General features: G+C 46.1%; 1 protein-coding gene across 3 annotated transcripts in view; it reads right to left on the reverse strand.

Annotated features, from left to right (window-relative positions):
- The window catches only part of LOC112216377 (cyclic AMP-dependent transcription factor ATF-7), a 49335-nt gene that overhangs the window by 18964 nt on the left and 5732 nt on the right, over nt 1-24639 (reverse strand). For all 3 annotated transcript variants that reach the window (XM_024376333.2, XM_024376334.2, XM_024376332.2), the window contains exon 2: nt 14236-14307. In XM_024376333.2, the coding sequence (XP_024232101.1) occupies nt 14236-14283 (48 nt within the window). In that variant the 5' untranslated portion in view covers nt 14284-14307. The remainder of the gene's footprint in view (nt 1-14235; nt 14308-24639) is intronic.

The following is a 24639-nucleotide window of genomic DNA, read 5'->3' on the forward strand; positions in this document are numbered from 1 at the left end:
ACATACCTAAATGTCTAGGAAATGGCATTATCGACCGAACGCTACACACAAAGTGGCACAAAGTGCTGGATGGTGACAGTGTGTGAAAACACAATGAGCCAACAGCTTGCCATGCTCATAGTCAGGAAGTGGCAGGTTCGGGAGATGGCAGGCTAGGGAGGTGGCAGGCTAGGGCTAGGTAGGTGGCAGGCTAGGGCTAGGTAGGTGGCAGGCTAGGGCTAGGGAGGTGGCAGGCTAGGGCTATAGACGTGGCAGGCTAGGGCTAGGGAGGTGGCAGGCTAGGGCTAGGGAGGTGGCAGGCTAGGGCTAGGGAGGTGGCAGGCTAGGGAGGTGGCAGGCTAGGGAGGTGGCAGGCTAGGGCTAGGGAGGTGGCAGGCTAGGGCTAGGGAGGTGGCGGGCTAGGGCAGTGGCAGGCTAGGGCGATGGCAGGCTAGGGCAGTGGCAGGCTAGGGCTAGAGAGGTGGCAGGCTAGGGCTAGGGAGGTGGCAGGCTAGGGCTAGGGAGGTGGCAGGCTAGGGAGGCGGAGAGAGAGAGAGAGCTAGGGAAGTGGCAGGTTAGGGTTAGGGAGGCGGCAGGCTAGGGAGGCGGCAGGATAGGGCTAGGGAGGTGGCAGGCTAGGGTTAGGGAGATGGCAGGATAGGGCTAGGGAGGTGGCAGGCTAGGGCTAAGGAAGTGGCAGGCTAGGGCTAGGGAGGTGGCAGGCTAGGGTTAGGGAGGTGGCAGGCTAGGGCTAAGGAAGTGGCAGGCTAGGGCGGTGGCAGGCTAGGGAGGTGGCAGGCTAGGGCTAGGGAGGCGGAGAGAGAGAGAGCGCTAGGGAGGCGGCAAGCTAGGGAGTTGGCAGGCTAGGGCTAGGGAGATGGCAGGCTAGGGCTAGGGAGATGGCAGGCTAGGGTTAGGGAGATGGCAGGCTAGGGTTAGGGAGATGGCAGGCTAGGGTTAGGGAGATGGCAGGCTAGGGTTAGGGAGGTGGCAGGCTAGAGCTACGGTGAGGGAGGTGGCAGGCTAGGGCTAAGGAACTGGCAGGCTAGGGAGGTGGCACGCTAGGGCTAGGGAGGTGGCGGGCTAGGGCTAGGGAGGTGGCAGGCTAGGGCTAGGGAGGTGGCAGGCTAGGGAGGCGGCAGGCGGCAGGCTAGGGAGGCGGCAGGCTAGGGCTAGGGAGGCGGCAGGCTAGGGCTAGGGAGGCGGCAGGCTAGGGCTAGGGAGGCGGCAGGCTAGGGCTAGGGAGGCGGAGAGAGAGAGAGCTAGGGAGGTGGCAGGCTAGGGAGGCGGCAGGCTAGGGCTAGGGAGATGGCAGGCTAGGGTTAGGGAGGTGGCAGGCTAGGGTTAGGGAGGTGGCAGGCTAGGGTTAGGGAGGTGGCAGGCTAGAGCTACGGTGAGGGAGGTGGCAGGCTAGGGCTAAGGAAGTGGCAGGCTAGGGAGGTGGCACGCTAGGGCTAGGGAGGTGGCGGGCTAGGGCTAGGGAGGTGGCGGGCTAGGGCTAGGGAGGTGGCGGGCTAGGGCTATCATTTGTAAGACATATGGCCAACTGAACAAGTAGCCTAGCGCACTAGTATGTGTTTATCGAAGGGATTCGTCCTTCTCTGCTTGCAACACATATGCAGAAGCATGTCAACCAACCACACACACCAAGCCTTCCTCTGTCAGTCTTTCAGCCAAGCACACCAAGGTGCTACAATAGTCTTCCTCTGTTTGTTCTCTTCCCTTTTGGAGTTGCTTCAATTTAGTTTTAGTTTACAGAAGTAGATTTTTAAAAACTCAAACCGTTGCAAAACTTTCATTGTATCCTGATGAATACAACCCAAATGGTGCCCTATTGTATATTTAGTGCACTACTTTTCTTCTGGTTAAAAGTAGTGCCGTTGCACTATATAAGGTGCGATCTAGGATCCATCTATCTTCTTCTGCATGAAGTCTATTTCTGGCTGTGTCAGTGTCACAGTTATACGTTCAGTCGTGAGAGAGAGGGAGGAGAGAGGGAGGAGAGAGGGAGGAGAGAGGGAGGAGAGAGGGAGGAAGAGAAAGAGGAGCACCAAGTGAAAACACTGTATTTGTAGCCCGTACCAGCTAGCGGCAGTATCATCAATACACGTCTCACAGGCTGATAGTATCTTCCCTATGACCAAGATGACTGGGTCGGGCTAGGGGAAACAATCTCAAATTATTCTCCCTTATTGTACATATCTACTAGAGGTCTTCACGAATCAACCTGTACCCAACTATCCGAGTCCCGATTCGGGACCCGAGGAATTCCGGATCCAGAATTCGAAATACTGTCATGGATCTAATATGACATCACGGGTCTGGAGAATATGTTACTTTAACGGACCTGTCAGGAAGGAACCGTACAGATCCCAACGTGACACCCGCAGTAGAGAGAGAAATTGTATAATATATGCTGCTACTCTTCCTTTCCTTCCAGAGTGGAGTCTAGCTTGTAGACGTTGTTGGCCAATCATAAGTTATCAAAGCAGCAATAGGCTACAGTCAGTCATAGAGCCTCCACATGTGGCCAAAGTTATGAGATATCTAATCAGTGGTATCTAATCAGTAAAAGATAAAGGAGAGGGGGCCTCCCGGGGGGCGCAGTGGTCTAAGGCAGTGCTACTAGAGATTCTGGGTTCGAGCCCAGGCTCTGTCGCAGCCGGCCCTGACCGGGAGGCGGCGCACAATTGGCCCAGCGTCGTCCGGGTTAGGGTTTGGCCGGGAAGGTATCCTTGTGTCATCGCACACTAGCGACTCCTGTGGCGGGCCGAAGGCAGTGCACACTGAACAGGTCGCTCGGTGTTTCCTCTGACACATTGGTGCGGCTGGCTTCCGGGTTGGATGTGCGTTGTGTCAAGAAGCAGTGCAGCTTGGGTTGTGGGTTGTGTTTCGGAGGACGCATGGCTCTCGACCTTCGCCTCTCCCGAGTCCGTACGGGAGTTGAAGCGATTAGACAAGACAGTAACTACTAACAATTGGATACCACCTAATTGGGGAGAAAAAGGGGTAAAATATTAAATAAAAAGATAAATACGACCAAGAACCAATAGGTAGGCTGCTACTTAATATTCTGAATGCTCTCTCTAAGGGTCTAGTTGTCCTTGGGTCTGTTCGGAATGGGACTCTATATTAAATCAAATCATTTATGCATATCGAGTCCAGGTGGGAAAGACCCAGGTCCATTTCAGAATGGGTCCAACTTTTTGGACCCGTGAATACCTCTAGTACATACGTATGTAGGAGATAGTGGAAGCAAGGATTATCATATCTAACAATAAATAGCTAACTGTAAACATGAAGGGAAAAGGCCAGACTCACATCAGGTTTCCCACAATTGCATAGTTTACATGCCATAGCATGACAGACAGGCCTAAACAAGACCAGGTCTGGACACCAGAGAGCCATGACCTGAATAAAATCACACTTCTGTTCTGAACAACATAGCCTACACACACATTAGAAAGGGACAACTGTTTGAGGGTACCACAACACACCCAAAGATCACCAACACACACTGCGATTTTATTTGTATAATTTTTAAAAAACCTTTATTTAACTAGGCAAGCCAGTTAAGAACAAATTATTATTTACAATGACATCCTACCAAAAGGCAAAAGGCCTCCTGATGGATGGGGGATTAAAAATATAGGACAAAACACACATCACGACAAGAAAGACATCACAACACTACATAAAGAGAGAGACCTAAGACAACATCATAGCATGGCAACACCACATGACAACAACAACATGGTAGCAACACAACATGGTTTGTACCGTGTTTTGTGCTTCTACCATGTTGTGCTGCTTTGATGATACACACACACAATTAAAAAATACAATTTAAAATGGCAAGTCTGCTAGAGAGGCTAGAGTAGATAGTGTTCATGCAACCAAATCTCAAAACACATCCTGTAACTTTTATCTAAACATCCATTTTACTGTCCTTTTTCCTTTCTTGTCTCTAAGTAATACATTAATAATGTCAATAAATGAAATATGTAACATCATTATTGTCCTTACATAAGTCAAGTCTAATCTTAAATTCTGTTCTGGTAACTGACAGTCTAATCTAAACTCTGTTCTGGTAACTGACAGTCTAATCTAAACTCTGTTCTGGTAACTGACAGTCTAATCTAAACTCTGTTCTGGTAACTGACAGTCTAATCTAAACTCTGTTCTGGTAACTACCAATCTAAGCTAGATGCCCTCAATCTCACACAAATCATCAAGGAACCCACCAGGTACAACCCTAACTCTGTAAACAAGGGCACCCTCATAGACGTCATCCTGACCAACTGGCCCTCCAAATACACCTCCGCTGTCTTCAACCAGGATCTCAGCGATCACTGCCTCATTGCCTGTATCCGCTACGGAGCCGCAGTCAAACGACCACCCCTCATCACTGTCAAACGCTCCCTAAAACACTTCTGTGAGCAGGCCTTTCTAATCGACCTGGCCCGGGTATCCTGGAAGGACATTGACCTCATCCCGTCAGTTGAGGATGCCTGGTCATTCTTTAAAAGTAACTTCCTCACCATTTTAGATAAGCATGCTCCGTTCAAAAAATGCAGAACTAAGAACAGATACAGTCCTTGGTTAACCCCAGACCTGACTGCCCTCGACCAGCACAAAAACATCCTGTGGCGGACTGCAATAGCATCGAATAGTCCCAGGGATATGCAACTGTTCAGGGAAGTCCGGAACCAATACACGCAGTCAGTCAGGAAAGCTAAGGCCAGCTTCTTCAGGCAGAAGTTTGCATCCTGTAGCTCCAACTCCAAAAAGTTCTGGGACACTGTGAAGTCCATGGAGAACAAGAGCACCTCCTCCCAGCTGCCCACTGCACTGAGGCTAGGTAACACGGTCACCACCGATAAATCCATGATTATCGAAAACTTCAATAAGCATTTCTCAACGGCTGGCCATGCCTTCCGCCTGGCTACTCCAACCTCGGCCAACAGCTCCGCCCCCGGCAGCTCCTCGCCCAAGCCTCTCCAGGTTCTCCTTTACCCAAATCCAGATAGCAGATGTTCTGAAAGAGCTGCAAAACCTGGACCCGTACAAATCAGCTGGGCTTGACAATCTGGACCCCCTATTTCTGAAACTATCCGCCGCCATTGTCGCAACCCCTATTACCAGCCTGTTCAACCTCTCTTTCATATCGTCTGAGATCCCCAAGGATTGGAAAGCTGCCGCAGTCATCCCCCTCCTCAAAGGGGGAGACACCCTGGACCCAAACTGTTACAGACCTATATCCATCCTGCCCTGCCTATCTAAGGTCTTTGAAAGCCAAGTCAACAAACAGGTCACTGACCATCTCGAATCCCACCGTACCTTCTCCGCTGTGCAATCTGGTTTCCGAGCCGGTCACGGGTGCACCTCAGCCACACTCAAGGTACTAAACGATATCATAACCGCCATCGATAAAAGACAGTACTGTGCAGCCGTCTTCATTGACCTTGCCAAGGCTTTCGACTCTGTCAATCACCATATTCTTATCGGCAGACTCAGTAGCCTCGGTTTTTCGGATGACTGCCTTGCCTGGTTCACCAATTACTTTGCAGACAGAGTTCAGTGTGTCAAATCGGAGGGCATGCTGTCCGGTCCTCTGGCAGTCTCTATGGGGGTGCCACAGGGTTGAATTCTCGGGCCGACTCTTTTCTCTGTATATATCAATGATGTTGCTCTTGCTGCGGGCGATTCCCTGATCCACCTCTACGCAGACACTGTGCTATCTAACCTCCAAACAAGCTTCAATGCCATACAACACTCCTTCCGTGGCCTCCAACTGCTCTTAAACGCTAGTAAAACCAAATGCATGCTTTTCTACCGATCGCTGCCTGCACCCGCATGCCCGACTAGCATCACCACCCTGGATGGTTCCGACCTTGAATATGTGGACATCTATAAGTACCTAGGTGTCTGGCTAGACTGCAAACTCTCCTTCCAGACTCATATCAAACATCTCCAATCGAAAATCAAATCAAGAGTCGGCTTTCTATTCCGCAACAAAGCCTCCTTCACTCACGCCGCCAAGCTTACCCTAGTAAAACTGACTATCCTACCGATCCTCGACTACGGCGATGTCATCTACAAAATGGCTTCCAACACTCTACTCAGCAAACTGGATGCAGTCTATCACAGTGCCATCCGTTTTGTCACTAAAGCACCTTATACCACCCACCACTGCGACCTGTATGCTCTAGTCGGCTGGCCCTCGTTACATATTCGTCGCCAGACCCACTGGCTCCAGGTCATCTACAAGTCCATGCTAGGTAAAGCTCCGCCTTATCTCAGTTCACTGGTCACGATGGCAACACCCATCCGTAGCACGCGCTCCAGCAGGTGTATCTCACTGATCATCCCTAAAGCCAACACCTCATTTGGCCGCCTTTCGTTCCAGTACTCTGCTGCCTGTGACTGGAACGAATTGCAAAATCGCTGAAGTTGGAGACTTTTATCTCCCTCACCAACTTCAAACATCAGCTATCTGAGCAGCTAACCGATCGCTGCAGCTGTACATAGTCTATTGGTAAATAGCCCACCCATTTTCACCTACCTCATCCCCATACTGTTTTTATTTATTTACTTTTCTGCTCTTTTGCACACCAATATCTCTACCTGTGCATGACCATCTGATCATTTATCACTCCAGTGTTAATCTGCAAAATTGTAATTATTCGCCTACCTCCTCATGCCTTTTGCACACTTTGTATATAGACTCCCCCCTTTGTTTTCTACTGTGTTATTGACTTGTTAATTGTTTATTCCATGTGTAACTCTGTGTTGTCTGCTCACACTGCTATGCTTTATCTTGGCCAGGTCGCAGTTGCAAATGAGAACTTGTTCTCAACTAGCCTACCTGGTTAAATAAAAGGTGAAATAATTTTTTTTTTAAATAATAATAACTGACAGTAATCTAAACTCTGTTCTGGTAACTGACAGTCGAGTCCCTGAAGGGTTCTAAGAGAATTAATGGGCAAACAACAAGAGATAAATGTTAAATTTCAGATGCATGTTGCTGTCTGCGGTACACACTTGAATTGTCTAACCACTAAATGCCTGAGGACAACACTAATTATCTTTTATTTAATAATGTACGAGGTAATAACCTTACTGATTTGGAATTACATTTCCTCAACACTCATCTGTCGTCTTCAAGCTGTCTGCAGTAAAACACGTGGTAATGCCTGCCGGTACAATGCATTATGATGCTGTTGTAAGCATGTGAAAACCTTTTTAATGTTTCCTAATGAGGCTTATAAGTCATGTTATCAGTAGTCAAAAAGGGAAGAAGCAGCGATATCCCTATGAGCAAAAGGTATTGAAAAGGACGTTGAAAAGACAGTTAACTCGTTGTCTTCACTGGGATTGTACTGTAATGTAAATGTACTGTAATGTAACATTGTACCAGGCTTTAAAACATCTAATCCATCCTAAAACCTTGGACAGAGTACAGCAATAGACAGTGCCAAGCTGAGTCACTATGGGTCTCTAACCTCTTCAGTTTGCAGGCTGGAGAAGTGAGACAGAAACAGGTTGAAAAATGTGTCATCTGTGCTGCGTACTGCCTGTGACTCACTGGCTGCCTGGCTGGCGGAGACAACACCTTGCCAGCCTTGTACCACAACACCGCTCGGCTAGAGGTATTTCTCAGTGATCAGTGCCCAGTCCATCTGGGCTCTCATAGAAAAACAGAAGCTTCCGAGAGACCCATGTTGACTAGCTAGCCATCACTATATACAGTGGGGCAAAAAAAGTATTTAGTCAGCCACCAATTGTGCAAGTTCTCCCACTTAAAAAGATGAGAGGCCTGTAATTTTCATCATAGGTACACTTCAACTATGACAGACAAAATGAGAGAAAAAAAATCCAGAAAATCACATTGTAGGATTTTTAATGAATTTATTTGCAAATTATGGTGGAAAATAAGTATTTGGTCACCTACAAACAAGCAAGATTTCTGGCTCTCACAGACCTGTAACTTCTTCTTTAAGAGGCTCCTCTGTCCTCCACTCGTTACCTGTATTAATGGCACCTGTTTGAACTTGTTATCTGTATAAAAGACACCTGTCCACAACCTAAAACAGTCACACTCCAAACTCCACTATGGCCAAGACCAAAGAGCTGTCAAAGGACACCAGAAACAAAATTGTAGACCTGCACCAGGCTGGGAAGACTGAATCTGCAATAGGTAAGCAGCTTGGTTTGAAGAAATCAACCTTGGGAGCAATTATTAGGAAATGGAAGACATACAAGACCACTGATAATCTCCCTCAATCTGGGGCTCCACGCAAGATCTCACCCCGTGGGGTCAAAATTATCACAAGAACAGTGAGCAAAAATCCCAGAACCACACGGGGGGACCTAGTGAATGACCTGCAGAGAGCTGGGACCAAAGTAACAAAGCCTACCATCAGTAACACACTACGCCGCCAGGGACTCAAATCCTGCAGTGCCAGACGTGTCCCCCTGCTTAAGCCAGTACATGTCCAGGCCCGTCTGAAGTTTGCTAGAGAGCATTTGGATGATCCAGAAGAAGATTGGGAGAATATCATATGGTCAGATGAAACCAAAATATAACTTTTTGGTAAAAACTCAACTCGTTGTGTTTGGAGGACAAAGAATGCTGAGTTGCATCCAAAGAACACCATACCTACTGTGAAGCATGGGAGTGGAAACATCATGCTTTGGGGCTGTTTTTCTGCAAAGGGACCAGGACGATCAATCCGTGTAAAGGAAAGAATGAATGGGGCCATGTATCGTGAGATCTTGAGTGAAAACCTCCTTCCATCAGCAAGGGCATTGAAGATGAAACGTGGCTGGGTCTTTCAGCATGACAATGATCCCAAACACACCGCCCGGGCAACGAAGGAGTGGCTTCGTAAGAAGCATTTCAAGGTCCTGGAGTGGCCTAGCCAGTCTCCAGATCTCAACCCCATAGAAAATCTTTGGAGGGAGTTGAAAGTCTGTGTTGCCCAGCAACAGCCACAAAACATCACTGCTCTAGAGGAGATCTGCATGGAGGAATGGGCCAAAATATCAGCAAGTGTGTGAAAACCTTGTGAAGACTTACAGAAAACATTTGACCTCTGTCATTGCCAACAAAGGGTATATAACAAAGTATTGAGGTAAACTTTTGTTATTGACCAAATACTTATTTTCCACAATCATTTGCAAATAAATTCATTAAAAATCCTACAATGTGATTTTCTGGATTTTTTTTTTTTCATTTTGTCTGTCATAGTTGAAGTGTACCTATGATGAAAATTACAGGCCTCTCATCTTTTTAAGTGGGAAAACTTGCACAATTGGTGGCTGACTAAATACTTTTTTGCTCCACTGTATCAGTGTGTGTGTGTGTGTGTGTGTGTGGCCTGAATGGCAGTGTGGTGTGTTGCCCATGTGGGCTCTTACAAAGAAAAGGAATTGCATTAGACACATCCGCATTGTTTCACAACAGCGCTAGCTGGCACGATCAGACAGTGTGACCAGTGTTTGCTGCCTGGTTGAACGGCAGTGTGTGTGTGTAGTGGTATTGTCCATGTGTGCGCTCAATAACAGAAGTGGAACAGACCTAGTGTGAGCACAGATGTGTTTGTACTCTCTTGCCAACTCAGTGTCACAGCAAACATGATAGTTTCAACAAGGAGTTGGCAAGAGAACAGAAACAGACTGACAAGAGAAGCATGTTGTCCATGTGGACACGGTCAGTGGCACCAGAGCTAAATGAATGTCTACTCTCTACCGATGTTCCCCTCCACTGCAATGGGAAATGTCCTTCATTTCAGTATGAGTACAGTGTTTCTCCTAGGATTTCTTTCAGCAGCGGTGGCAAAACTAGCGCAGGGGAGGGGGGGCCCTCCTCTCAGCTGCAGAGACAATTTTGCTGTTTTTAAGCTAATTTCATGCAATTCTATCAATTTTGCCATGGGGCTGAGAGAAAATATGCAGTAACTTCCAGTGAAAATCGGACTTTTAAAAGTTGATATTCCGTTAACTCATTCCTATATAATGTTGACGACTCGTCCTATGCTCTTATTTGTGGCCAAAGCATAAATTGGAGGGTGGGGGGGGGGCTCAAACTTGTATCTTCAAAAATGCTTGCTATTTCCTCATTAAGTATGATGTCATACTCAAATCAAATAAATTTTTATTTGTCACATACACATGGTTAGCAGATGTTAATGCGAGTGTAGCGAAATGCTTGTGCTTCTAGTTCCGACAATGCAGTAATAACCAACAAGTAATCTAACTAACAATTCCAAAACTACCGTCTTATACACACAAGTGTAAGGGGATAAAGAATATGTACATAAAGATATATGAATGAGTGATGGTACAGAGCGGCATAGGCAAGATACAGTAGATGGTATCGAGTACAGTATATACATATGAGATGAGTATGTAAACAAAGTGGCAAAGTTAAAGTGGCTAGTGATACATGTATTACATAAAGATGCAGTAGATGATAAAGAGTACAGTATATATGTATGAGATGAATAAAGTAGGGTATGTAAACATTATATTAGGTAGCATTGTTTAAAGTGGCTAGTGATATATTTTACATAATTTCCCATCAATTCCCATTATTAAAGTGGCTGGAGTTGAGTCAGTGTGTTGGCAGCAGCCACTCAATGTTAGTGGTGGCTGTTTAACAGTCTGATGGCCTTGAGATAGAAGCTGTTTTTCAGTCTCTCGGTCCCAGCTTTGATGCACCTGTACTGACCTCTCCTTCTGCATGATAGCGGGGTGAACAGGCAGTGGCTCGGGTGGTTGATGTCCTTGATGATCTTTATGGCCTTCCTGTAGCGTCGGGTGGTGTAGGTGTCCTGGAGGGCAGGTAGTTTGCCCCCGGTGATGCGTTGTGCAGACCTCACTACCCTCTGGAGAGCCTTACGGTTGTGGGCGGAGCAGTTGCCGTACCAAGCGGTGATACAGCCTGCCAGGATGCTCTCGATTGTGCATCTGTAGGAGTTTGTGAGTGCTTTTGGTGACAAGCCGAATTTCTTCAGCCTCCTGAGGTTGAAGAGGCGTGAGTTGAGTTGGAGGCGTGGCCACGCAGTCGTGGGTGAACAGGGAGTACAGGAGAGGGCTCAGAACGCACCCTTGTGGGGCCCCAGTGTTGAGGATCAGCGGGGTGGAGATGTTGTTGCCTACCCTCACCACCTGGGGGCGGCCCGTCAGGAAGTCCAGTACCCAGTTGCACAGGGCGGGGTCGAGACCCAGGGTCTCGAGCTTGATGACGAGCTTGGAGGGTACTATGGTGTTAAATGCCGAGCTGTAGTCGATGAACAGCATTCTCACTTAGGTATTCCTCTTGTCCAGGTGGGTTAGGGCAGTGTGCAGTGTGGTTGAGATTGCATCGTCTGTGGACCCATTTGGGCGGTAAGCAAATTGGAGTGGGTCTAGTGTGTCAGGTAGGGTGTAGGTGATATGGTCCTTGACTAGTCTCTCAAAGCACTTCATGATGACGGAAGTGAGTGCTACGGGGCGGTAGTCGTTTAGCTCAGTTACCTTAGCTTTCTTGGGAACAGGAACAATGGTGGCCCTCTTGAAGCATGTGGGAACAGCAGACTGGGATAGGGATTGATTGAATATGTCCGTAAACACACCGGCCAGCTGGTCTGCGCATGCTCTGAGGGCGCGGCTGGGGATGCCGTCTGGGCCTGCAGCCTTGCGAGGGTTAACACGTTTAAATGTTTTACTCACCTCGGCTGCAGTGAAGGAGAGGCCGCATGTTTTGGTGGCAGGTCGTGTCAGTGGCACTGCATTGTCCTCAAAGCGGGCAAAAAAGTTATTTAGTCTGCCTGGGAGCAAGACATCCGGGTCCGTGACGGGGCTGGTTTTCTTTTTGTAATCCGTGATTGACTGTAGACCCTGCCACATACCTCTTGTGTCTGAGCCGTTGAATTGAGATTCTACTTTGTCTCTATACTGACGCTTAGCTTGTTGATTGCCTTGCGGAGGGAATAGCTACACTTTGTATTCGGTCATATTTCCGGTCACCTTGCCCTAATTTAAAAGCAGTGGTTCACGCTTTCAGTTTCACGCGAATGCTGCCATCAATCCACGGTTTCTGGTTAGGGAATGTTTTAATCGTTGCTATGGGAACGACATCTTCAACGCACGTTCTAATGAACTCGCACACCGAATCAGCGTGTTCGTCAATGTTGTTGTCTGACGCAATATGAAACATATCCCAGTCCACGTGATGGAAGCAGTCTTGGAGTGTGGAATCAGATTGGTCGGACCAGCGTTGAACAGACCTCAGCGTGGGAGCTTCTTGTTTTAGTTTCTGTCTGTAGGCAGGGATCAACAAAATGGAGTCGTGGTCAGCTTTTCCGAAAGGAAGGCAGGGCAGGGCCTTATATGCGTCGCGGAAGTTAGAATAGCAGTGATCCAAGGTTTTGCCAGCCCTGGTTGCGCAATCGATATGCTGATACAATTTAGGGAGTCTTGTTTTCAGATTAGCCTTGTTAAAATCCCCAGCTACAATGAATGCAGCCTCAGGATGCAGCCTCAGGATGTATGGATTCCAGTTTGCAAAGAGTCAAATAAAGTTCGTTCAGAGCCATCAATGTGTCTGCTTGGGGGGGAATATATACGGCTGTGATTATAATCGAAGAGAATTCCCTTGGTAGATAATGCGGTCGACATTTGATTGTGAGGAATTCTAAATCAGGTGAACAGAAGGACTTGAGTTTCTGTATGCTTTTGTGACCACACCACGTCTCGTTCGCTACAAGGCATACGCCCCCGCCCCTCTTCTTACCAGAAAGATGTTCGTTTCTGTCTGCGCGATGCGTGGAGAAACCAGCTGGCTGCACCGACTCCGATAGCGTCTCTCCAGTGAGCCATGTTTCCGTGAAGCAAAGAACGTTACAGTCTCTGATGTCCCTCTGGAATGCTACCCTTGCTCGGATTTCATCAACCTTGTTGTCAAGAGACTGGACATTGGCGAGAAGTATACTGGGGAGTGGTGCACGATGAGCCCGTCTCCGGAATCTGACCAGAAGACCGCTACGTTTCCCTCTTTTACGAAGTCGTTTTTTTGGGTCGCCGGCTGGGATCCATTCCGTTGTCCTGGGTGAAAGGCAGAACACAGGATCCGCTTCGCGAAAGTCATATTCTTGGTCGTACTGATGGTGAGTTGACGCTGCTCTTATATTCAGTAGTTCTTCTCGACTGTATGTAATGAAACCTAAGATGACCCGGGGTACCAATGTAAGAAATAACATGTAGGAAAACTGCATAGTTTCCTAGGAACGCGAAGCGAGGCGGCCATCTCTGTCGGAAGTACATACTCCTGAGGATGATCCGGCCAATCAACGGTCTACTTGTATTAATATTTTTAATTACCGGTATACGCCCACACATTCTATTGTTGGGTTATGCAGACACCAGACAAGCTGAATTAAGCTTCTTAATCATTTTTTGAAAGGAAAACTCTTTCACTCATATTCTAAGTAATTAGAGGTCATATTTCATAGGAATCTGGAAACACTGGACAGTTACTTTAAAGCTAATTTCCTGCAATTCTACACATTTTGCCATGGCTTATGCCGTGTTCTTATGCTATCTGAGTGACTCAAACATCATAACAAAATCAAATGGGGGTCCCATGCCATGACATTTTGGGAATTTTAGATTCTCCCTGACTGTCTTTTTTTTTTCCTGGTAGTTGTTTAGTTGTCAAAAAATATATACAAATCCATAATCTTTTCTACAAACTTTATATCTGGTTTTAGTCGTTTAACTTAACACTGACATTTTTTTACCATCCCAAATTATTATTCATGAATATAGGGGAAACACTGGAGTTCAGTACCACCAACACCATCTGTTTCAACTTTCTAGTCAACGGAGGACTCGGACTCGAAATAAAGAGTTATTCCAGTGAACGGAGGACTCGGACTCAAAATAAAGAGCTATTCCGGTCAACAGAGGACTCGGACTCAAAATAAAGAGTTATTCCAGTCAACGGAGGACTCGGACTCAAAATAAAGAGTTATTCCAGTCAACTGCCAGACAGCAAAATACACAAACATGTACAGTACAACCGCAAAATACACAGACGGAAATCAACTGAAATCCAAACTAAATTAGGATATTCAGTAGACTATAGAAATGCCACTGATCAACTGCCACAAAACAGTAAAACATACACAAACACTAGCACAGGTAAAAACCAAACTCAGAAACAGACACTGAACACACCTGAAACCAAAGACAAGGTAGATGGCTTACCTGTCCACAGCCGGGAGCGTTGCACACAAAAGGCCGGTCGTCCCCCATCTTTACAAAGAGCTTGCAATGTAACTGTGGGAGAGGAGAAGAGAACATTGTTGCCGCTTATTTTATTTCCTCAATCTGTTGGTCCTCCAGTAGGCTAGTCCAGAAAACAACAAAGCAGAGATACTGCTGTTCTGCTGGTAGGCTAGCTGTAGTCAGGGCAGCTAGGATGTTCTGCTGGTAGGCTAACTGTAGTCAGGGCAGCTAGGATGTTCTGCTGGTAGGCTAACTGTAGTCAGGGCAGCTAGGATGTTCTGCTGGTAGGCTAACTGTAGTCAGGACAGCTAGGATGTTCTGCTGGTAGGCTAGCTGTAGTCAGGGCAGCTTTCATCCCATTCCCAGTGGGTTAGAAGTTCACATACACAATTAGTATTTGGTAGCATTGCCTTTAAATTGTTTAACTTGGGTCAAACATTTAGGGTAGCCTTCCACAAGCTTCCCACAATAAGTTGGGTGAATTTTGACCCATTCCTCATGACAGAGCTGATGTAACTGAGTCAGGTTTGTCTGCCTCCTTGCTCGCACACACTTTTTCAGTTCTGCCCACAAATGTTCTATAGGATTGAGTTCAGGGCTTTGTGATGGCCATTCCAATACCTTGATATTGTTGTCCTTAAGCCATTTTGCCACAAATTTGGAAGTATGCTTGGGGTCATTGTCCCTTTGGAAGATCCACTTGCGACCAAGCTTGAACTTCCTGACTGATGTCTTGAGATGTTGCTTCAATATATCCACATAATTGTCCTACCTCATGATGCCATCTATTTTGTGAAGTGTACCAGTCCCTCCTGCAGCAAAGCACACCCAGCTATCTAGATACACATACATGTACACTAAAGGATGACCGATTATGATTTTTCAACGCCGATACCGATTATTGGAGGACCCCAAAAAAAGCCGATGACGATTGTATTTTTTTATTTTTTTGTAATGAGGACAATTACAACCATACTGAATGAACACTTATTTTAACTTAATATAATACATCAATAAAATCAATTCAGCCTCAAATAAATAATGAAACATGTTCAATTTGGTTTAAATAATGCAAAAACAAAGTGCTGGAGAAGAAAGTAAAAGTGCAATATGTGCCATGTAAGAAAGCGTTTCATGTAAGAAAACGTTTCAGTTCCTTGCTCAAAACATGAGAACATATGAAAGCTGGTGGTTCCTTTTAACATGAGTCTTCAATATTCCCAGGTAAGAAGTTTTAGGTTGTAGTTATTATAGGAATATTTCTCTCTATACCATTTGTATTTCATATACCTTTGACTATTGGATGTTCTAATAGGCACTTTAGCATTGCCAGTGTAACAGTATAGCTTCCATCCCTCTCCTCGCCGCTACCTGGGCTCGAACCAGGAACACATCGACAACAGCCACCCTCGAAGCAGCGTTACCCATAAAGAGCAAGGGGAACAACTACTCCAAGTCTCAGTGCGAGTGACGTTTGAAACGCTATTAGCGCGCACCCCGCTAACTAGCTAGCCATTTCACATCGCATCGTTACACCAGCCTAATCTCGGGAGTTGATAGGATTGAAGTCATAAACAGCTGCTGGCAAAACGCATGAAAGTGCTGTTTGAATGAATGCTTACGAGCCTGCTGGTGCCTACCATCGCTCAGGTCAGACTGCTCTATCAAAACATAGACTTAATTATAACATAATAACACACAGAAATACTAGCCTTAGGTCATTAATATGGTCGAATCCAGAAAATATCATTTCGAAAACAAAACATTTATTCTTTCAGTGAAATACGGAACCGTTCTGTATTTTATCTAACGGGTGGCATCCCTAAGCATCCCTAAGTCTACATTGCACAACCTTCAATGTTATGTCATAATTACGTAAAAATCTGCCAAATTAGTTCGCAATGAGCCAGGCGGCACAGACTGTTGCATATACCCTGACTCTGCATGCAATGAACACAAGAGAAGTGACACAATTTCACCTGGTTATTATTGCCTGCTAACCTGGATTTCGTTTAGCTAAATATGCAGGTTTAAAAATATATACTTCTGTGTATTGATTTTAAGAAAAGGCATTGATGTTTAGATACATGTTGGAGCAACGACAGCCCTTTTTCGCAAATGCGCACCACATTATATGCAACGCAGGACACGCTAGATGAACTAGTAATATCATCAACCATGTGTAGTTATAACTAGTGATTATGATTAAGTTTAATACTAGCTAGCAACTTACCTTGGCTTCATACTGCATTCGCGTAACAGGCAGGCTCCTCGTGAGGCAGGTGGTTAGAGCGTTGGACTAGTTAAGGTTGCAAGATTGAATCCCGTAAGGTTGCAAGATTGAATCCCTGAGCTGACAAGGTAAAAATCTGTCGTTCTGCCCCTGAACAAGGCAGTTAACCCACCGTTCCTAGGCCGTCATTGAAAATAAGAATGTGTTCTTAACCGACTTGCCTAGTTAAAGATTAAATAAAGGTGTAAAAAAAAAAAAAATATTGGCAAAATCGGCGTCCAAAATTACCGATTGTTATGAAAACTTGAAATCGACCCTAATTAATTGGCCATTCGATTAATCGGTTAGCTTAATGTTAGATTAATGTTAGCGGTCGACCGATTAATCAGAATGGCCGATTAATTATATATACACATAGCAGTATATGCTAGCGTTCTATTTATTTCTATATATATGCCTGTATATGCTAGCTAGCTATTTCTAGCTATATATATGCCAGTATATGCTAGCTATCTATATATATGCCAGTATATGCCACAGTGCAGTGTAACTGTGGTTTAACCAACTGTACACATAGCTACATAGCCTAGTACCCGTCTTAAAACCTTTAATAGACCACTAGTTTTATTAGCACTTATGATCAAGTGAGACAGATAATAACCTACAATGTGTGGGCCACTTTCCAGTATTGAAGTCAGTCCATGTTTCTTCTCTCCCTCTCCCCCTAGTCTGATGTTCTCTCCCAACTCTGACACCAGTTACTCGCCCTGAGCCAAGCAGCCAACATGATTTCAGCAGCCTGCCCTGCCTTCCACTCGCAAGAGAAGCTCAAGGCAGACTCAGACGATCATGAGGTCAGGGCTGGGTTGTAATATTAACCATTATGTGTCTCTCTTCCTTTCCGTCTCCCTCACGCGCTCTCTGCTTAATTTACTAATGAAAAAAAAGGAATGGCTTCATGTTGACTGCCTGTAAAAAGGCAGGCTGGCACATCCCTTCTCAGTGAGATCAAAGGAGGAAACAGAACACATACAAAAATCATTCCGAACAGACCCCACAGGCTGTAATGTGTCCCAAATGGCACCCTATTCACGATATAGTGCACTACTTTAGACCATGGCTCAGCACCCTATTCTCTATATAATGCACTACTTTTGCGCAGTCAGTTCTGATCAAAAGTAGCACACTATGTAGGGAACAGGGTGCCATTTGTGTTGCAACAGACTGTCTGTGGAGCAGAGAGCCAATACAACAGGCTGGTGTCAGGCCTCTCTCACCGCTCACACTAAAACACAATCCTCTGGGTCTATTTGGGCAGAGATGTGCGAGTGCGAGTTCAGTCCATCGACAAACAACATACACCAGCAACTCCTATAGTCAGGGTGCAGACTAACTTGCTCTGTGTGTGTGTGTGTGTGTGTGTGTATCCTCTGCAGGGAGGCAACATCGAAGGAGCAAGAGAAAAGAAGCTGGTTAACTTGATTTAGGCCAAGTTTACCCTGGTACAATGGAACAGTTACAGTGACAAACTCCCAAGCTAAATCAAGCACACCCCAAATACTTGAAAAAGTATGACACATTTGCCTATGTATTTGACATTATGGTCGGATTCAAAAACTTAACACAGACATCGATCAATTTCATTCTATCCGTTTCAGACATGTGATCCACCCATGTGAGAACCTCAGTCAGTCCACCCATTCTTTTTTATACCTCCATTCATCCAAGGTGACATGGAAATATCTGCCGGGCCAGTAGGCCTTATTTCAGTCACTCTCTCTGAGCCTGCCGGGCCAGTGGGCCTTATCTAGTCACTCTCTCTGAGCCTGCCAGGCCAGTGGGCCCTATTCTAGTCACTCTGAGCCTGCCGGGCTAGTGGGCCCTACTATAGTCACGCTCTCTGAGCCTGCCGGGCCAGTGGGCCCTATTCTAGTCACTCTCTATGAGCCTGCCGGGCCAGTGGGTCCGATTCTAGTCACTCTCTCTGAGCCTGCCGGGCCAGTGGGCCCTGTTCTAGTCACTCTCTATGAGCCTGCCGGGCCAGTGGGCCCGATTCCAGTCACTCTCTCTGAGCCTGCCGGGCCAGTGGGCCCTATTCTAGTCACTCTCTATGAGCCTGCCGGGCCAGTGGGCCCGATTCCAGTCACTCTCTCTGAGCCTGCCGGGCCAGTGGGCCCTATTCCAGTCACTCTCTCTGAGCATGCCGGGTCAGTGAACCCTATTCTAGTCACTCTCTCTGAGCCTGCTGTGCCAGTGGGCCCTATTCTAGTCACTCTCTCTGAGCCTGCCGGGCCAGTGGGCCCTATTCTAGTCACTCTCTCTGAGCCTGCCGGGCCAGTGGGCCCTATTCTAGTCACTCTCTCTGAGCCTGCCGGACCAGTGGGCCCCATTCTAGTCACTCTCCCTGAGCCTGCCAGGCCAGTGGGACCTATTCTAGTCACTCTCTCTGAGCCTGCCGGGCCAGTAGGCTTATTCCAGTCACTCTCTCTGAGCCTGCCGAGCCAGTGGGCCCTATTCTAGTCACTCTCTCTGAGCCTGCCGGGCCAGTGGGCCCCATTCCAGTCACTCTCTCTGAGCCTGCCGGACCAGTGGGCCCCATTCTAGTCACTCTCCCTAAGCCTGCCAGGCCAGTGGGACCTATTCTAGTCACTCTCTCTGAGCCTGCCGGGCCAGTAGGCTTATTCCAGTCACTCTCTCTGAGCCTGCCGAGCCAGTGGGCCCTATTCTAGTCACTCTCTCTGAGCCTGCCGGGCCAGTGGGCCCTATTCTAGTCACTCTCTCTGAGCCTGCCAGCAATGTCCCCGTCGCTGTTAACTTGGGAATAGGGTGCCATTTGGGACGCATCCCCAGGCAGTGCACTGCTCTTTGACCATGGCCAGTAGCGAACCCATAGGATTTCTGGTCAGAAGTAGTGTACTACATAAGGGAAGAGGGTGCCATTTGGGACGGAACCTTGGGTTTCTCTGACTCAGCAGGTGTAGCTAGGGGATCGAGCAGGTCGAGCGGGTCGAGTGCTATAATCAGCCCGAGGGCCACGGTGTTTGATGCGGCCTGCTAGGAAACTAGCTAAACAAACTGTATTAATAGCCTCTCTCTGCCTGCAGCCAGGGAGCCAGAGGACTCAGGAATCTACTGGGCTAGGAGTTGACAGCGGCAGAGGGGAGTCAGATGGAGATAGATTGGGGGTGGTGTTGTGTGTGTGTGGTGGTCATGTTGAATCACTGACCTACTGTGAGATCAAGTGTATTTGGTAGCTCAAATCAAAATGTATGTCACATGCTTCATCGACAACATGTCTAGACTAACAGTGAAATGCTGACATACAGGCCTTTCAAAAACAATGCAGTGAGAAAAATATAGAAACAATGTATTAAGGGATAAATACACAATGAGTAAGAAAACAGCACCTTCAGAAAGTATTCAAACCAGTTGACTTATTCCACATTGCTACGTCAAAGCCTGAATTTAAATTGGATTAAATATATGGTCCTCTCACCCATCTACACACAATACCCCATAATGACAAAGTGAAAATATGTTTTTAGAAATTGTGGCAAATTTATTGAACATGAAATACAGAAATAATTACATGTACATAAGTATTCACACCTCTTTGCTATGACACTCAAAATTGAGCTCAGGCGCATCCAATTTCCTTTGATCATCCTTGAGATGTCACTACATTGATTGTAGTCCACCTGAGGTCAATTCAACTGTTTGGACATGATTAAGAACGAAACATACCGGTCTATATTAGATCCCACAGTTAACAGTGCATGTCAGAGCAGAAACAGTACCATGAAATACAAGGAACTGCCTGTAGATATCAGAGACTCTTTGGCCTGAATGCAAAGTGCTATGTCTGGAGAAAACCAGGCACAGCTCGTCACCCATCTAACACCATCCCTACCGTGAAGCATGGTGGTGGCAGCAACGTGCTATGGGGATGCTTTTCAGCAGCAGGGACTGGGAGACTGGTAAGGATAGAGGGAACAATGAATGCAACCAAATACAGGCAAATCCTTGATGAAAACCTGCTTCAGAGTGCAAACGACCTTAGACTAGGGCGAAGATTTACATTCCAAAAGGACAATGACCGCAAGCATACAGCCAAATCAACGCTGGGACAAGAATGTGAAAGTCCTTGAATGGCCCTGCCAAAGCCGACTTGAATCCCATCTGACAATCTGTGGACAGGGTTTAAGAATGTTGTTCACCTTCTTTCCCGATCCAATTTAACAGAGATTAAGAAAATCCCCAAAATCCAGATGTGCAAAGCTGATACTGACATACCCAAGATTAGAGGTCGACGGATTGATTCTTCAACGCCGATACCGATTATTAGAGGGCCAAAAAAAAGCAGACACCGATTAAAAATCGGGCCAATTTTTCCCAAATATATATATGTAATAATGACAATTGCAACAATACTGAATGAACAATGAACACTTATTTTAACTTAATATAATAGATAAATAAAATCAATTTAGTCTCAAATAAATAAATGATCAACTATAATAAATAAATAATGAAACATGTTCAATTTGGTTTAAATAATGCTAAAACACAGTGTTGGAGAAAAAACATGCGATATGTGCCATGTAAGAAAGCTAACGTTTAAGTTTCTTGCTCAGAACATGAAAACATATGAAAGCTTGTGGTTCAATATTCCCAGTTAAGAAGTTTTGGGTTGTAGTTATTATGACATGTCGACTATTTCTCTATACAATTTGTATTTCATATACCTTTGACTATTGGATGTTCTTATAGGCACTTCAGTATTGCCAGCCTAATCTCGGGAGTTGATAAGCTTGAAGTTATAAACAGAGCTGTGCATCAAGCATTGATAAGAGCAGCTGGCAAACGCAGTAAAGTGCTGTTTGAGTGAATGCTTACGAGCCTGCTGCTGCCTACCACCGCTCAGTCAGATCGCGCTATCAAATCATAGACTTAATTATAATACAATAATGTGGTCAAATCCAGAAACTATCATTTTGAAAAAAACTTTTCTTCTTTCAGTGAAATATGGAACCGTTCTGTATTTTATCAAATGGGTGGCAACCCTAAGTCTAAATATTGCTGTTACATTGCACAACGTCCAAAGTTATGTCATAATTATGTAAAATTCTGGCAAATTAATTACGGTCTTTGTTAGGAAGAAATAGTCTTCACACAGTTCACAACGAGCCAGGCGGCCCAAACTGCTGCATATACCCTAACTCTGCTTGCACTCTTGCATTCAGCAAGAAAAGTGACACAATTCCCCTAGTTAATATTGCCTGAATTTCTTTTAATTACATATGCAGGTTTAAAAAATATATATACTGTGTATTGATTTCAAGAAAGGCATTGATGTTTATGGTTAGGTACATTTGTGCAACGATTGTGCTTGTTTCGCGAATGAGCTTTTGTTAAATCATCACCCGTTTGGCGAAGTTGAAGTAGGCTGTGATTCGATGATAAATTAACAGGCACCGCATTGATTATATGCAAAGCAGGACAAGCTAGTTAACATAGTAATATCAACCATGTGTAGTTAAATAGTGATTATGTGAAGATTGATTGTTTTTTTATAAGATACATTTAAAAATGGTAGCCAGCAACTTACCTTGGCTCATCGTAGCCACAAGGTGCCTAGTGGTTAGAGCATTGGACTAGTAACCGAAAGGTTGCAAGTTCAAATCCCCGAGCTGACAAGGTACAAATTCTGTCGTTCTGCCCCTGTGCAGGCAGTTAACCCACTGTTCCTAGGCCGTCATTGAAAATAATGATTTGTTCTTAACCGACTTGCCTAGTTAAATAAAAGGTAAAATAAAAAGTTCCTTTTGATGCTGCACTTGCGTAACAGGTGGCCAGCCTGCCACGCAGTCTCCTCGTGGATTGCAATGTAAATCGGCCATAATCGGCATCCAAAAAGGCAAATTACAGATTTTCAAGGTTTCATAACATCGGCCCTAATTAAATCAGCCATGCCGATTAAAATCGGTCGACCTCTACCAGACGACTCAAAGTTCTAATCGCCGACAAAGGTGATACTACAAAGTACTGACTCAGGGGTGTGATATTTCTGTATTTCATGTGAAGAGTCAAAAGAGTTATTGCAAAAAGGGTCAATGCAGATAGTCCGGGTAGCTATTTAGTGATCTATTTAGTAGTCTTCTTGCTTGGGGGTAGAAGCTGTTCAGGGTGCTGTTGATACCTCACTTGGTGCATCGTTACCACTTGCCGTGTGGTAGCAGAGAGAGCACTCTGACTTGGGTGGCTTGAGCCTGACAATTTTGAAGGCCTTCCAAGGCCTCTATACCAGGTGGTGTCAGAGGATGGCAGGGAGCTCGGCTCCAGTGATGTACTGGGCTGTACCCACTACCCTGTGAAGCGCCTTAAGGTCGGATGCCAATCAGTTGCCCGACCAAGTGGTGATGCAGCCTGTCAAGATGCTCTCAATGGTGCAGTTGTAGAAGTTTGAGGATCTGAAGGCCCATGCCAAATCTTTTCAGCCTCCTGAGGGGGAAGAGGCGTAGCCGTGTTGGTGTGTGTGTGGACCATGTTAATTCCTTAGTGATGTGGACACCAAGGAACTTGAAGCTCTCGACCCACTCCACTACAGCCCCGTCGATGGGATAGTGACGTGCCTGGCCCTCCGTTTCCTGTAGTGCACGATCAGCTCCTTTCTAGCTGACGTTGAGGGAGAGGTTGTTGTCCTGGGACCACACCGCCAGATCACTGGCCTCTTCTTTATAGGTGGTCCCTTCGTCTTCGGGGATCAGGCCTACCCCCGTCGTGTCATCAGCAAACGTATTATTATTTGTATGTTTTTGTCAGCAAACGTAATGGCTTTGGAGTCGTGCGCATCCATGCAGTCGTTGGTGAATAGGGAGCACAGGAGGAGACTAAGCACCAGGGGTTGGAACCGGTTCAGGGGACAAAAACGAAAAAAATGGGAAAATAACAAAATCTTTAGAGGAACATAATCAGAACTGGGAACGAAAAATATGTATATTGTTCCGGAACACAGCCATTATTTTAAAAGCATGGGAACCGGTTACAGCTGCAATGTGTAACTTTTTGGGCAACCTGACCATATCCACATGGAAATGTGATTTATAGATCACATAGAGATCATTCTCATTGAAAGCAACACTAAGAAGAGGTAGATCTGTTCTATAACTACCGAGTTCCAAACTGCCTCTGGAAGCTACGTCAGCACAAGAACTGTTCGTCGGGAGCTTCATGAAATGGATTTCCATGGCCGAGCAGACGCACACAAGCTTAAAATCACCATGCAAATGCCAAGCGTTGGCTGGGGTGGTGTAAAGCTCGCTGCCATTAGACTGGAACAGTGGAAACGTGTGCTCTAAAGTGATGAATCACACTTCACCATCTGGCATTCCGACAGACAAATCTGGGTTTGGCGGATGCCAGGAGAACGCTACTTACCCCAATGCATAGTGCCAACTGTGCTTCCAACTTTGTGGCAAGTTTGGGGAAGGCCCTTTCCTGTTTCAGCATGGCAATGCCCTCCTGCACAAAGCGAGGTCCATACAGAAATGGTTTTCCGAGATCGGTGTGGAAGAACTTGACTGGCCTGCACGGAGCCCGGACCTCAACCCCATTGAACACCTTTGGGATGAATTGGAACGCTGACTGCGAGCCAGGCCTAATCGCCCAACATCAGTGCCAGACCTCACTAATGCTCTTGTGGCTGAATGGAAGCAAGTCCCCCTCAGCAATGTTCCACTATCTAGTGGAAAGCCTTCCCAGAAGAGTGGAGACTGTTATAGCAGCAAAGTGGAGACCAAATTAATATTAAAGCACATGTTTTTGGAATGAGATGTTTGACGAGTATGTGTCCACATACTTCTGGTCATATAGTGCATTACAGACTGGGTCAGGGAGAGGTTTAAAATGTAAGTGAAGACACCCGCCAGCTGGTCAACGCATGCGCCGAGTACACCTCCAGGTAATCCATCTGGCCCCGTGGGATTGTGAATATTAACCTGTTTAAAGGTCCTACTCACATCGGCTACGGAGAGCGAGATCACACAGTCGTGCAGAACTGCTGACGCTCTCATGCATGGTTCAGTGTTGCTTGCCTCGATGCGAGCATAGAAAGCATTTTGCTCGTCTTGAAGGCTTGCGTCACTGGACAA

The sequence above is a fragment of the Oncorhynchus tshawytscha genome, linkage group LG16, assembly GCF_018296145.1.
Source record: "Oncorhynchus tshawytscha isolate Ot180627B linkage group LG16, Otsh_v2.0, whole genome shotgun sequence".
Taxonomy (NCBI): Eukaryota; Metazoa; Chordata; class Actinopteri; order Salmoniformes; family Salmonidae; genus Oncorhynchus; species Oncorhynchus tshawytscha.